We start from the raw sequence: 15,689 nt of genomic DNA, 5'->3' as shown, positions 1-15,689 counted from the left end.
TAGCAAATATGATATATGTGTCGGGTACATGACATGAACATATGGTAGTGATTATATAAATACAAAAGTTATTCATCATATTTTTAATTTGATCATTGTCATCAATCCGTACTTCCATTTTGTGGGTGGATGGGCTAACTCTTCGGTATATATAATCAATATCTTTTACTAGTTTTGATTTAATGACGATTTCTTTACATCGAATAGGTATATAAATAGTTCAAGCATCAGCAGAGACTTACTCGCTCTCCTGTGGGTCCCTGTGGTCCCTGAGGTCCGGCTGGTCCGGGGATACCTGGAGGTCCCATTTCTCCAGGGCTTCCGTCATTTCCGGGTACACCCTGGTTTCCTGCACGCCCTGGAATTCCATCTAATCCAACCATACCTGATGGTCCCTGTAAAAAGACCAGGCGAAAAATTGCATTAAACTGGCAAACTCTGACAAAATAGGAACAAGTTTCATCAATTGATCTTTAGTTTCACTGTAACTGTCAATCAGAGACAATGCTCTTATCCTGTCCAATCGGAAAATGGAAGTCGGCTCCATGTTAATAGTGGTACATCTTCATCTATACTTTGAAGAGAGTCCTTTGATATGGAATATCCGACGAAGAAGAATTTAAAACCTTAACAAGAAAAGCAACAAAATCCATATGTCCCGAACATTTCCGCAAGTTTGTCTTTTGGGACTTTATCAGTTTTCAAACAAAAAAGAGAAACCATATAGTAGATCAAAATATTGTCAGAAAGTCCGTAAAATATGACATTTTTGTTTGATCTTTTCTTAACGGCCATATACATTGTTTGATATGCATTTTTCAATTTAAAAAATTATGAGAATTATAAGAAATACCATTCTTTTCTTTCTATCATACTTACTCTGCTTCCACGTAATCCGGGTGTTCCTTGACGTCCGGGCTCGCCCTGTCAACAAGATATAGGATATAGTCGACAGATAGAATTTGTCTAAAAACAAACTATAAATAATGAAAACTAGCATTCTGTTTCTTTCAATACATAATGTGTATTCCAATATTCCACTATCACATTTCCTAGGATTCAGTGGAATAACTTACCCAAGACGACATATATATATATGTATATATATATATATATTTAAAGGTAAAGAGTCAGTAAATTAAAATAAGAGACCAGAAGTGAAACTCACCATTGGTCCAGAGTTTCCGCGGCGTCCCCTTTGTCCGGGGGATCCATCCTCTCCAAAGTTTCCTGGCTCCCCAGTAGGTCCTGGCATTCCTCGCTGTCCTGGTGGTCCCTATTACCATGGAGACAAAATGCATTAGCTAAAAGGAATATTACCTGGACAATCATATGCCATCCATGTTTCCTTATAAGCCTTATCTTTTCTTACTCATAGACACCTAAATAAACAATGGAAAATGTAATGAAGGCAAACGTTGATATGTTAATCCCGCTGATTTGTATCTTACTGTGTAGAGTGGAATGTCACCGTCTGAGAGTGGTTCCGCTTACTTTATCCGCCTGCGTGCATTGGAATCCCGCTAGTTGTATTCACACAAGTGAAGTGAAATTTTGTTATCTTTTATTTTTTACTGAACAAATTGGAACCTAGTTGATTTTGATCCTAATTTGCAAAGTTGAATCTTGCCGATGTTTTCTCTACTTGATTAGAATGCAATCTCACAGATTTAATAAAAGTTAATAAAATGTTATAAGGGATAAGGCTTTCCGCACTTTCACATTAACAAAAATAAATTGCGCTATTCGGATTTTATCAAGCATCAATTATAACTTTATGACTAATGGTAAATAAATGTTGTATAATTGCTTACTCGTTCTCCCTGGGGTCCTGCAGCTCCAAGCTCTCCAACCACTCCACGTTGTCCCTGCAATAGGGGAAATCGTTATTGAAGTTCTATGTTCATGAAACGATATGGTATTCTGTGTGTAACGGTATTAACTTTCAACACAATTGATTATAACAGAACAGTAATTACCTATGTCATGCGCCATTAAAACGAAACCAATTCTTAGTATGGACATATTACGTAACTGAAACGAAATGAACAAACTCTTATACGGGAATAATGAGAAAAGGAAAGAAAAGGAACAATATCTTAATATTGGGATAAATGAAGCTGAACCTGAAAAGAAAAACCTCTTAAATATGGCATCAAATGCAATTGAAACGACGCGAACAACTTCTTCGTATTGGGACAGTACGCAGCTGACACAAAACAAACAACTTCATTATTAATGAGTAATAGACAATTTTAACGATAGAAATAACCTTTTAATTTTGGAATAAGACGCAGCTTACACAAAACAACCTCCATGTATATTTGTAATTGTTCCGACGATGTCTTTATTTTGATATATCAACATTTACATGTACATTCGTTATTTGAACAAAACAATGAATGGTGTTCATACATGTATTATAGTAGTCATCGTGGAAATTAATGGTAAAATATTAGACATAAAAGTGCATACCCGCTTGCCCTCGTGTCCAGGGGACCCCTGGATACCCCTTTCTCCAATAGGTCCTGGTGAACCACGCTGGCCTGAACCTCCTTTCATACCCATTGATCCAGGTTGACCCTATAACAAAAACAAATATGTAAGCATTATGGTTAACGACCACATAATTGAAAGAAAATTTCAATTACAAAAATAATTAATTCAATGTTGTCTTATCTAAATCTGTTAAAACTTCAAAACTTAAGAAACATTTTCCGAAAGCCTTATCATGAAATATACCTCATAATTCGTACTACTTCAATGGAATCCTCAAAAGATGTCATGAATTTGATAAGTTATTAATATTGAAACTGTCTCCATATAATCATTATATGCAAACAAATATAACTGTATTTATGTACAATCATGTAGGTCATACCGATGATCCTTTTGGTCCAATAGGTCCTGGACTTCCGCCAAAACCTTGTGCACCACGTGGTCCTGGAAATCCTGGTGGGCCGGAAGGTCCTGGCTCTCCCTGGTAATTGTTCATTTCATATTTATGTTCGGTGCAAACAAAATATTAAAAAGTGCACGGGAAGACCCCCTATATATAATGTTGATAATATTTAGAAAATAATATACTGTAAGTGGAAAACTGATATTACAAAGCAAAAAATACATCTGCACATATTAGTCAGTTAAAAAAGTTTCTGTTAAGTATATGTTCACTTTAATGCAGTTATATTATCGTATCATTTGACTCACGTATGCTCCCTTCTCGCCGTTACTTCCTGGAAGACCGTTGGGACCCGTAGCTCCGGACTCTCCTGACGGACCTGGGTTTCCACTGTCTCCCCGAGATCCTTGTAGACCCATGGCTCCCTTGGGTCCTGAGGAACCTGCCTCTCCCTGTAAGTTTAGAAGAAAAATAGTACACTGTAACCGGAAACTCATATTGCTTGAGGAAAACAAATAACAAATAACAAATATTGCGGTGAAATCTGTACTTTTATTGAAGAAAAAAAATGGAAAAATATACTACCTTTGATCCTGGCTTCCCTGGAATACCTGGTGGCCCAACGTTTCCGACGGGACCAGGAGCGCCAGGAGTTCCCGGAAGTCCATCAACTCCTCTCAAACCCTGTCATAAAAAAAATGAACAAAAGGGCTAAGAAGTAATAACAACGGTGTAGACAAAGGAAATGGTCTAATTCTCAGGACAATCCGGCCATTTTTAAATACAGATACAGGAGCACTTACATATCACTACATATTACAAAATATAACAGTCACTATGAAACATAAAATACATAAACAAAACAAACAGTAGTCACTTTTATGAAATATGCTTTTGTTATCGCATATCCCCTCAGTTATCTTATAATGAAAGGCTAATCATTGATATATTATAAATTTCATTATATAAACAAATAAATTGTTGGATTTGATACAAGATTCAATATGACTACTGTGTTATCAAGTTGATGAAATACATGAAGAATATTATAAAATAAAATGAAGGTTTAGGTATCTGAATGATCGTGCGCCAGAACCACACCAAAGTACCATCAATTAAATTTTCATTACATTAATGATAATGAAGATACTTTTTAATACTTCTGAGTTGACACAAGATAAAATTAACTCTCCTCAGAATCCAGTCGATAAATATTTCAATGAAAGATATTTTGCGAGGTTATAAACATCGATTTTAAACGTGAAATTGCGATATAATCTAGTTTATCTAGAAACTGTTGTTATTAATTTTTGTTCCTAGGCTGTTAGTCCTAACTATTTCTGTCTTCTACTTTGTAAGTATTCCCGTTCTAGTTATTTTTTAAAGAAAAGGGATAAACAATCGACTGATACAAGAAGACTGTTTTTAAAATTAGTACATTCATCCTAAATTATATTAAAAAAAAACTATGAAATACATGAAATAAATCGGTTTTGATCCATTTTCTGTTATAATTTGAGAATCATAAGCATGTTTAACATATACTTTGTTTTTATGTTAAGTATATGATTTGTATATGGTCCTTTACTATCAAAGGTGAAACCGAAGTGTTATGCTATTATATAAAAGACAAGGATTATTCTTTTGCTTACGAGAGAAGAAGTAGCTAGAGATGCATTTTTTAAATATATAGATAGTTTCATGACTGAAGTTATATGATTAATAAATAGAACAAATATAGAAGTGCCATGGAGAACACCTGTGATCCATCCAACTACAAATCAATGTATCATAATCCTATTTTTAGGAACCTATTTGAGAAAACTACCTTCTAAGACATAAAGACATAAGATCATTTCTAAGGTTTTTTGTATCGACAAAATCAACTGTTTTCTAATAAGGAATGCAAGATGATGAAATAGTTAACCATAATGACATAGGCAAGGAAGCCAGAATGTTTATTTGGGATATCATCAGAGGTTTTGACAAGCCATGGCGTATTGGGTTTATACATCTAAGATTATGGCATATGTTGTATTATGTTGGAATGGTTTTCACCTTACCTTAATGATAGGTGATAGCGAACAGTCATGGAAAGGAATACATCTAATGTGAAAACCTTCAAGGAAAGCGTACCCGATGGGTCCGCCTTAAGACCATTTTAATTGTAACAGCATATAAATGATATTCGTGAATAATTTGATTTCCTTGGTGAACCTACTTGCAGACGACACATGTTGTATGGTCTAATAACGGGAAGCAGAGAAAAGCACTGACTTGACGAAAGACAATTCAAGAAAAAAATCCGTTTGGGCAGAGAAATAGGGAATCAACTTTAAGGCTGCTAGTCTAAGCACTTCATGTGGTGACTGATAAAAAATATCGAACAGACCGTGAAGAGACTTAATATACTAATTTACCGGTTGTCCGTCGTTTCCGTCCCTTCCTCTGTCCCCGGCCATACCACGTGATCCTTGTACACCCGGAGGACCTGCGGGTCCTGGGGGACCGGTCTCTCCCTAAACATACACACAAAAATCATATACTACGCCACGTTATTTTGACATTATTTTGCCCTTATTTAGAGGGCAGTTGCTCTAAAATTGTCTTTGAGATTGGAGAAGTGCCGTCATTTGAAATCTGTTTCCTCGTTGGTTGATCATGCTTTTTTTCTAAATGGCACGTGGTTATCATTTATTTGCTTGGTGGCTATTATCAAATAAAATGGTGACGATTTAACATCCATACCTTATCTCCTGGCATTCCCTGTTCACCTGAAGGCCCCGACACACCATGGAAACCCTAAAGTCAGAAGACAATATTACATTATCTTCAATATTCTTAAACATTAAACAGTAGAAAAAGTGCGCTGGAAACTTGTAAATATTTCTTCTCTCTGTCAAAATTTGGATTTTGTTCTATTAACCAAATGATTTTTGTTACTGATATAAATTTGCACGGATGAATCATACATTGAAGTTTATAATACCTTCTGCAGTTTTCGCTCTCTGTAATGTATCAATTTGAAATAGTTTGACCTACTCACCCGATGTCCCTTTCCGCCGGGAATTCCTGGAGTTCCGGCTGGTCCGGTGGGTCCCTAGGAGGATAACGTTCGATAACTTAATTATTGAGGAATTGAATAGGAAATATATCGTTATATTTATATCATTGATTCTACGTCTTTCGACAAAGGACAAATTGAATTTAAACTTTTTTTTTTTTCTAATACATTTATCAAAATATCATGTTCAGTAACGTCATAACTCTTAACCACGGAAAAACCTCATATTTACAGCTTGTGTATTGAGTTCAGTAGTAACCAAAACAGGCCATTCGTTAAGATCGAGGGTGTGTATGACCTTACCTTCCTTCCGGCAGTTCCACGTGGTCCAGTCTCGCCATTACGTCCAGAATCTCCCTATCCGGTAAAACAAAGTGATGACGCTACATTATAAAGTTAACCACATTATCTCCATAATGTTGGCGATAACACGAATTTTCAACAACAGGGTTTTTATCGAATACATCGATTGGATATTTTGTTTTTAAATTGGCATTTCAGGTATATGTTAATAAAGACATAATTGTTTATCCTGCCAAAATCATAATTTACAAAGAGAAATATATAAATATATATATTATAAAAGGAAAATTCTCAACAACGAGTCTTGGGTACTTTCATCTCTTCTAGGAGATTCTTGAGACTGGCACATATATTGTACATGTATTCACACGTTAAAAGTTATTTAAAGATATTTAGAATCACACGGAACGAAAAACTCACATTGGGTCCGGGTAACCCAGCAGGCCCAGGCGGTCCTCGCTGGCCGTGTGATCCCTAGGAAGAAATAAAATATAGGTAAAATCATGTATTCTCCTCCTTATAACATGATTTTTCTTTAGGAACGTAAAAAGATCTTTATTCATTGATACGTCTTTTTTCATTATGTTCTTCATATTTACTTGATAGCATTAAACGTTTACTGGAAAATATTTCTAACCAAGATATAAGAATATCATATATATCAAATGTACAAGGGTTTAATATATGTGTGACGTTCCATCTCTTTAATACATCATCGTTAAGATCATTTACACAACCTTGTTAATAACAACTAAAAAACTTACCGCTTGTCCGGCATCACCTGGCTCTCCCCGAATACCGGTCAGACCTTGTGGTCCCTATAATACATAACATATACATAGTAATGTAACATATACACACTAATGTTTATACGTATATACATAACATACATAACATATACACAGTAATGTTTATATGTGTATTCATAACATACATAACATATACACAGTAATGTCTATACGTATAAACATAACATACATAACATATACACAGTAATTTTTATATGTGTATACATAACATACATAACATATACACAGTAATGTCTATACGTATATACATAACATACATAACAAATACACAGTAATTTGTATACGTACATACATAACATACATAACATATACACAGTAATGTGTATATGTGTATTCATAACATCCATACCATATACATAGTAATGTTTATACGTATATACAAAACATACATAACATATACAATGTACATAGTAATGTTTATATGTGTATTCATAACATCTATACCATATAAATAGTATTGTTTATACATATATACATAACATACATAACATATACATTTTTTTAACAGTCGTACCAGTAATGTATGTGATTATGTAAAATATGATATTATTCACGACAGTGTTAAACGTCAGCTTTCTGATTTGTTTTCATATGTCTCTGATGATTATTATACTGATAGGGTTAACCCCGACACAGTGGTAAATCATTTTGGAAACCGACTTATAGAATTATGTAAGGCGAGTTGTTTGCGTATCTATAACGGAAGAGATTTAAATAAGTATTCAAATGACTATACATATTGTGGCCATAATGGAATGAGTGTTATTGATTATTTGATTGCGAGTCCATGTTTATTGTATTGTGTTAAACAGTTTATTGTTGGCAATTTCAATGTGTTATCTGACCACGCCCCACTGCACGTGCAAATACGAACGCGTTTTTCATTGGTCGATAATGATGATACACACGTGTGTGAACCGACAGGTAACGAGCGACCTACTTATCGATGGAATGACGAAGGCAAGGTAAGCTTTTTAGATGTACTCTCAACGAATCAAAACGATATTAACGAGTCGGTTATGGTTTGACCCCGATTTGAAACATGTATGGAATAATTATAAAAATGCATAGAGTTTGTATAATATAAGTCTGTAGAGAATCATAACAATTTAATTAATAAGAAAAGATTGTACAAAGTAGCAGAAGCAAAGAAAAAAAGAATGTACATGAAATATGAAGGTGATTTGCTTGAGCATCACAGAAAATATTATCCCAGACAATTTGTACAACCATTTTAAGACTTTGTCATCTGAGAATGTTAATAATTCAGAAGTAACAGAAAATAGTGGTGAGTTTAATTCCAATGATAACTCTATTCCAATTTATGATGAATTAGACTGTCCTATTACGGTTAATGAGATAGCTAAAGCGATAGGTAACCTGAAACGGGGTAAATCACGTGGACTTGATGGAATTTTAAATGAATGTTTCGTAGTTGGTAAAAATGTACTATTGCCTGTTTTGAGTGTACTATATAACGGCATTTTTAATTCTGGATGTTTTCCCTCCCAATGGTCTATAGCTGTTATTACGCCAGTTCATACGAAAGGAGATAAAAGTGACCCTAACAATTTTAGAGGTATTAGTTTGGTAAGTTGTCTAGGCAAACTGATTACATCAATTTTGAATACGAGGTTGGTAAAATGGTCGGAGTCTTATGATATTATTAATGACGCACAGTTTGGTTTTTCGCCCTGGTCTTAGCACTGTTGATGCCGTTTTCGCTCTGCATTCAGTTATTACAAAATCTTTTAGTGAAAATAAACGGCTATATTGCTGTTTCGTGGATTTTAGAAAGGCGTTCGACTACGTTGATAGGATCAACTTGTGGTATAAGTTATCGAAGTTGGGAGTAAGAGGGAAGCTGCTGCAAGTCATCAAGTCTATATATAATCATGTTAGGTCTTCTGTAAAATTCAAAGGCTGATTTTCAGACTTTTTTGATAATGATGTCGGATTATTGCAAGGAGAAATTCTGTCTCCGATACTTTTTTCCATGTATGTGAATGATTTTGAATCGTTTTTTATCTCGAATTGTAGTAGCTATTATACCTTTAGAGAATTAAGCTTATTTCTTATGCTATACGCAGACGATTTAGTGTTGTTATCGGAGACGGTTGAGGGTTTACAGGAACTGTTGGATAATCTCGCTAGTTATTCTGAGAAATGGAAATTAACTGTCAATATTGATAAGACAAAAATTGTGGTTTTTCGAAAAGGCGGGAAAGTTCGAAATAATGAAATTTGGTTTTATAATGGCAAAACGGTTAGTTGTGTTGATCAATTTACATACCGGTACCTAGGTGTGCAATTTAAGTTTAACAATAAGTTCAATAGTATTCAGAAACAATTAGCTGACCAAGGTCGTAAAGCTATGTTTGCTTTATTATCAAAATGCTCCAATCTTAGTCTTAATTTTAAGACCATGTTACATTTTTTTGATACCTATGTTATTAGCATATTAAGTTACGCATGTGAAGTATGGGGATCCATAAAAGGAATAGACATTGAGAATGTGCACTTGAATTTCTGTAAGAGACTCCTCAAAGTTAAAAAATCCACATGTAATGCAATGGTGTATTTCGAACTTGGTCGCCTGCCTTTAGAATGTATCAGAAAATACAGAATCATTAAGTATTGGTTTAAGTTACTCGACTCGAAAAATTGTATTCTGAACTGTGCATGTTCATTTTTATCAAAACAGATTACATGCACTTGCTTTAACTGGGTACACCATGTAAAAAAGGAATTATTTGCTTTGGGCATTGGTGATGTATGGTTAAGCCAATCGTCGACTAATGTTAAATTAATTTTACCGCTTATTCGTCAAAGAATTTTTGACCAAGGTCAACAACATTTAAGAGGTTTATTAGAGACTTCCTCTAAGTGTTTTTTTATACAAGTGTATCGTAGACCACTTTTCCATTCAGTATCATTTAACCAAATATATTCCTAAGAATTATAGAATTAGTCTGACAAAGTTACTAATGTCTGCACATTCATTGGCAATCGAGACCGGTAGATATCGCAACGTTATTCGAGAACAGAGATATTGTACGAACTGTAATTCGGCTACAGACGTCGAAGATAAATACCATTTTATTCTGATATGTAAAACCTTCCAAAACTTAAGAAGTCGCCTTATTAAAAAGTTTATTGGAAAAAGCCATCCATGTTTAAATTTATACAATTATTGTGTGTCAACAATACTAAGGAATTATGTCAACTTGGTAAATATATTTTTGAAGCCAATAAGTTAAGAATCTAATTTATTTACTCCACTCTCTCACTGTGTATTGTGAGCCATGTTGTTGTGTATATTATGCATTGTATTGATATGTTTGTACTGATCGGCCGTAAGGCCGAAAGTTAATAAATGAATTGAATTGAATTGAATACATAGTAATGTTTATATGTGTATTCATAACATACATAACATATACACAGTAATGTTTATAGGTATATACATAATATACATAACATATACACAGTAATGTTTATATGTGTATACATAACATACATAACATATACACAGTAATGTTTATATGTGTATACATAGCAGACATAACATATACACAGTTATGTTTATATGTGTATACATAACATACATAACATATACACAGTAATGTTTATATGTGTATACATAACAGACATAACATATACACAGTTATGTTTGTGACAGGTACTTTTTTGCGAATATACAATCTACGTTAACAAGATTTTTTATTTGCAATAAACCTTCATTGTGGTAATATTAATGTAAGGAAGGAATATTTCAGCTTAAAGTATAGGCCGGTATTTCTTTCATAAAGATAAAATGATATGTATGATTATGTAAGGAAACTTAAGGCAAATAAATCAAAATGAGATTTGAGATATGAAACTTAGAGGTAGCCAGATATTCACTCAAATAGAACGTTAACATATAAGTTTATCAATCGCAAAAATAATAACTCTTCAATAACGCAAAGGTATAATCTTATCAACCGCAAAATAATAAATATCTTGTAAGATGATAATGTAATCATATCAATCAGAAAAACCTTCATATGCTGCAGTAAGGAAATCACCTGTTCAATCCAAAATTAATTTTCTTATCTAATAATGTGTCAAAAAAAAGTTTCAATTTGCAAAAATAATCATCTTCCAAATAATTGAAATATGTCAGTTTTTTTATCGAAAAAGGGAAACAACTTTCCAAAATATGCAATATGGCCATATCATCATTTTATATCAAAAAATCTTTTTTAGTCAATTACTACTACAGGACAACAGAAACTCTTTTTACAGACGTATGAATGATGCCAGTCATTCGCGTTACTCACGGGCTGTCCCGGGGGTCCTGTTGGTCCGCGGGGTCCAGATGGTCCCTGTAACACGAGTGGTCAGTAGATAATTCATATTAAATACATTTTTAAAATCAATTCATTTGAAAAAAGAATAGAGTTAGAATCATTTTTGTTGTTTATATTTAAACATATCAAGTGATGAAAAAGATGCACTATTACAAATAAAACATACACGTTAACGTACATGAATATGTTTGGAATTAAACAGATGAAAGCTGAAGTTAGTCGAAAGCATTAAGAATAACAAGATTCTAATATTTGGTAATATGGTACGTACGATATTGGCCTGCAGGTATCGTGGTCCCTGGGCGTACCCGCCAGCCTTTTGTGGGTAGGCCTGTGCCCAATGCATGAATGCCTCATCAGCTTGCTGTAAATGAAGGAAGATTGTAGATGGTAATTATATGGTAATATAACCAAGGATGAGTCGAGGTTGATCGCTTCAGTCCAAATAAATCATTGGTAAGGTGTTAGATATTACGTAAGCCGACAACCTTCGGAGGACACAAATATATTGTAAATGCTATAGGTCCGTCGACAGATATGTTACCGGTGTAACAATTTGGAACCAAAACTTGATACGAGGTTTTTGTTTTTTGTTTTTTTGTTTTGCCTGGTGTTAGAATAAAAAAACTGACGAGGTGTTTTTAAGCTCAGCGATATTTTGACACCATCTTACTCTCACAAATTGTGATTATATAGATTATAGATACCCCATCAAGTAGACGATGTGCACTGAATTTATTTTACTGTTGCGATGAAAGTTTTGTATCAGTTTGAGATCGACCTTTTATTAATATCTCTTTTGTTAGATCATATAACAATGTATCTCATCAATGGTCCATTATAGATCAATATTTTAAGAAATAGTAAATATTCCACAAGTACGTCGTATTTATGCAATGACATATATACATATAAAAAAGTACTGATTTGAGATGTCAATATGCAATACATTTGACAATTGCACTACTGAAGAAATGCATGAAGCGGACAAAAACTGATTACATTGACAATCGCGCAATGACAGTTAAAGTATTGTTTGTTATACTTTTGTTGTTGGTTGATATCGTGGCAACGTCATGCGAATTTATTATGAGTGTGGTGTTTTTAAAAACAATATCTGTGAGTGTATCTTACCCGCCTATATATTGACATAGCAACCGATCAACACATAATTGGCACCACTTTAGACTTTTGATATGAGAACGATTAGTAGTATGATAAGCTAGACAAGACAGACTATCACGTGGTTGATACATACCGTCTGGGGAACACCTGGTGATCCGGGGGACCCCGGCACACCGTTGGCTCCATTACGTCCTGTTGGCCCCTGTTAAAAAAATCAATGAATTAAGAGAATAACTATGAGGTGAAATACCTCAGCCTTACTAATTAAGTTTATCGACATGGTTTCTTTCAAGCGGGATATATCTGACCCCTTTTTAAAAGTACAAATAAGTCTGGTAAAATCAATTAACTGAACCAGTCAAGAATTTCTTGTAATCGGGACCTTTTTCTCAGCCGCAAAGTTAGCAGACAAGATTCTAAATTGAAAGACTAACATGTAGGGGACTTTCTGACTCCTTGTTTATCGCGCACTCTTTATCTCTGTGAAATACTCTTGTTATGTTCAGCCGTCGCCGTCAGAAAAGTGTACTACTGTAATGTGTATGAAGTATGAGGGAACATTGTTTATTTCGTGAAAAAGAAATAGAATAAATAGTATTACTAGCATTATCTTTTATTAACTCTTTTCAGTATTTGATATTGCTTTTCAAATTACTAGTAGAAACAATAACATCAAGTATTGTAAACAAAATACCCTCGATAAGCTAATATGCTACCGTGTGACACTTAAGGTCATAGGAGTGTATTACTAAACGGAAATAGGAAGTACATCCCTAGTTGAAAATCCAATGTCGGGAAACAGTATCACAATTTCCGCATATTCTAATGTTTAATATTAATCTGATGAATATTGTATGCTTTTTATTGACAGAACAGTGTGTTTTTTCAATATTTAAGTATTGCAAAGCAATCCAGGCATTAATTCAGGAATATTTTTATCAATGAGGCACATGTTTTCATTTTTCTGTACTTCAGGAAACTGGCTACCTATTTCACTACTGTGAAGTTTTTTAAGAACGATAACTCTTCCATGCAATTACTATGTGTATATGGTTTTATTATCAAATGTCAATTTTTAATCGTTTATAAATGATTATTTTTACACAATTTCAGCATTTATGAAATTGATATACATTAATGCAATACTAATCTATGTTAGTATCATTTTTATTGACATTATTTTGCAAAAAGAATGCGTGTTTCAATTTTTTTTTCAAAATTCAATCCTTTTTATATAAATTTCCATTTAAAATCCTTAAAATTCCGACAACCTATATTCGTTTTTGAGGCAGACAATTTTCTTTACTTCAAAGCAATATAACTACAAAATTTCAATAAATTCTACTGAGAAATGGTGACACAATCCTATTACCTTAAGGACACATTCAAGATATGGGTCTGAAGGAAAAATCTAAATCCACGAGATCAGCTCTAAATTGTCGAAGGTTTTTGTGTGCAGGGAAGTTTAAGTTTAAAACATGGATGATAGCGGACGAAAAGCTGTGATAGAGCTGCTTGCAAGAGAGAGCGAATTATAAAATTGTATGGTGATGTATTATAATTAACCAGTAAATTGTATACCATTGCATGGTGATGTATTAATTTCAGCATTTATGAAATTGATATACATTAATGCAATACTAATTATTAACCAGTGAATGTCATACCATTGTATGGTGATGTATTATAATTAACCAGTAAATTGTATACCATTGCATGGTGATGTATTATAATTAACCAGTAAATGTCATACCATTGTATGGTGATGCATCATAATTAACCAGAAAATGTGTTACCATTGTATGGTGATATATTATAATTAACCAGTAAATGTCGTACCATTGTATGGTGATGTATTATAATTAACCAGTGAATGTCATACCATTGTATGGTGATGTATCATAATTAACCAGTAAATGGTATGACATTCACTGGTTAATTATAATATATCACCATACAATGGTATGACATTCACTGGGTAATTATAATACATCACCATACAATAGTATAACATTTTCTTGTTAATTATGATATATCACCATACAATGGTGATATATCATAATTAACCAGTGAATGTCATACCATTGTATGGTGATGTATCATAATTAACCAGTAAATGTCATACCATTGTATGGTGATGTATTATAATTAACCAGTAAATGTTATACCATTGCATGGTGATATATTATAATTAACCAGTGAATGTTATACCATTGTATGGTGATATATCATTATTAACCAGTGAATGTCATACCATTGTATGGTGATATATCATAATTAACAAGAAAATGTTATACTATTGTATGGTGATGTATTATAATTAACCAGTAAATGTTATACCATTGCATGGTGATATATTATAATTAACCAGTGAATGTTATACCATTGTATGGTGATATATCATTATTAACCAGTGAATGTCATACCATTGTATGGTGATATATCATAATTAACAAGAAAATGTTATACTATTGTATGGTGATGTATTATAATTAACCAGTAAATGTGTTACCATTGTATGGTGATATATCATAATAAACCAGTAAATGTCATACCATTGTATGGTGATATATTATAGTTAACCAGTAACTATCATACCATTGTATGGTGATATATCATAATTAACCAGTGAATGTCATACCATTGTATGGTGATATATTATAATTAACCAGAAAATGTCATACCATTGTTTGGTGATGTATTATAATTAACCAGTGAATGTCATACCATTGTATGGTGATATATTATAATTAACCAGTAAATGTCATACCATTGTATGGTGATGTATTATAATTAACCAGTAAATGTCATACCATTGTATGGTGATATATCATAATTAACCAGTGAATGTCATACTATTGTATGGTGATGTATTATAATTAACCAGTAAATGTCATACCATTGTATGGTGATATATCATAATTAACCAGTGAATGTCATACCATTGTATGGTGATGTATTATAATTAACCAGTAAATGTCATACCATTGTATGGTGATATATCATAATTAACCAGTGAATGTCATACTATTGTATGGTGATGTATTATAATTAACCAGTAAATGTCATACCATTGTATGGTGATATATCATAATTAACCAGTGAATGTCATACTATTGTATGGTGAGGTA

The 15,689-nt window shown here is 33.2% G+C and overlaps 1 protein-coding gene across 1 annotated transcript in view; it reads right to left on the bottom strand.

Annotated features, from left to right (window-relative positions):
- The window catches only part of LOC110443072 (fibril-forming collagen alpha chain-like), a 43,401-nt gene that overhangs the window by 14,784 nt on the left and 12,928 nt on the right, over nt 1–15,689 (bottom strand). Inside the window, exons 6-22 of the mRNA XM_021487051.1 lie at nt 12,692–12,760; nt 11,705–11,797; nt 11,404–11,448; nt 7,034–7,087; nt 6,690–6,743; nt 6,270–6,323; nt 5,949–6,002; nt 5,651–5,704; nt 5,323–5,421; nt 3,488–3,586; nt 3,211–3,354; nt 2,882–2,980; nt 2,476–2,583; nt 1,815–1,868; nt 1,169–1,276; nt 880–924; nt 243–395 (exon numbers count right to left, since the gene is read on the bottom strand). Of these exons, the coding sequence (XP_021342726.1) occupies nt 243–395; nt 880–924; nt 1,169–1,276; nt 1,815–1,868; nt 2,476–2,583; nt 2,882–2,980; nt 3,211–3,354; nt 3,488–3,586; nt 5,323–5,421; nt 5,651–5,704; nt 5,949–6,002; nt 6,270–6,323; nt 6,690–6,743; nt 7,034–7,087; nt 11,404–11,448; nt 11,705–11,797; nt 12,692–12,760 (1,386 nt within the window). The remainder of the gene's footprint in view (nt 1–242; nt 396–879; nt 925–1,168; nt 1,277–1,814; nt 1,869–2,475; nt 2,584–2,881; nt 2,981–3,210; nt 3,355–3,487; nt 3,587–5,322; nt 5,422–5,650; nt 5,705–5,948; nt 6,003–6,269; nt 6,324–6,689; nt 6,744–7,033; nt 7,088–11,403; nt 11,449–11,704; nt 11,798–12,691; nt 12,761–15,689) is intronic.

This window comes from Mizuhopecten yessoensis, unplaced genomic scaffold, assembly GCF_002113885.1.
Source record: "Mizuhopecten yessoensis strain PY_sf001 unplaced genomic scaffold, ASM211388v2 scaffold716323, whole genome shotgun sequence".
NCBI lineage: Eukaryota > Metazoa > Mollusca > Bivalvia > Pectinida > Pectinidae > Mizuhopecten > Mizuhopecten yessoensis.
This window is presented reverse-complemented; position numbering and strand designations above follow the sequence as displayed.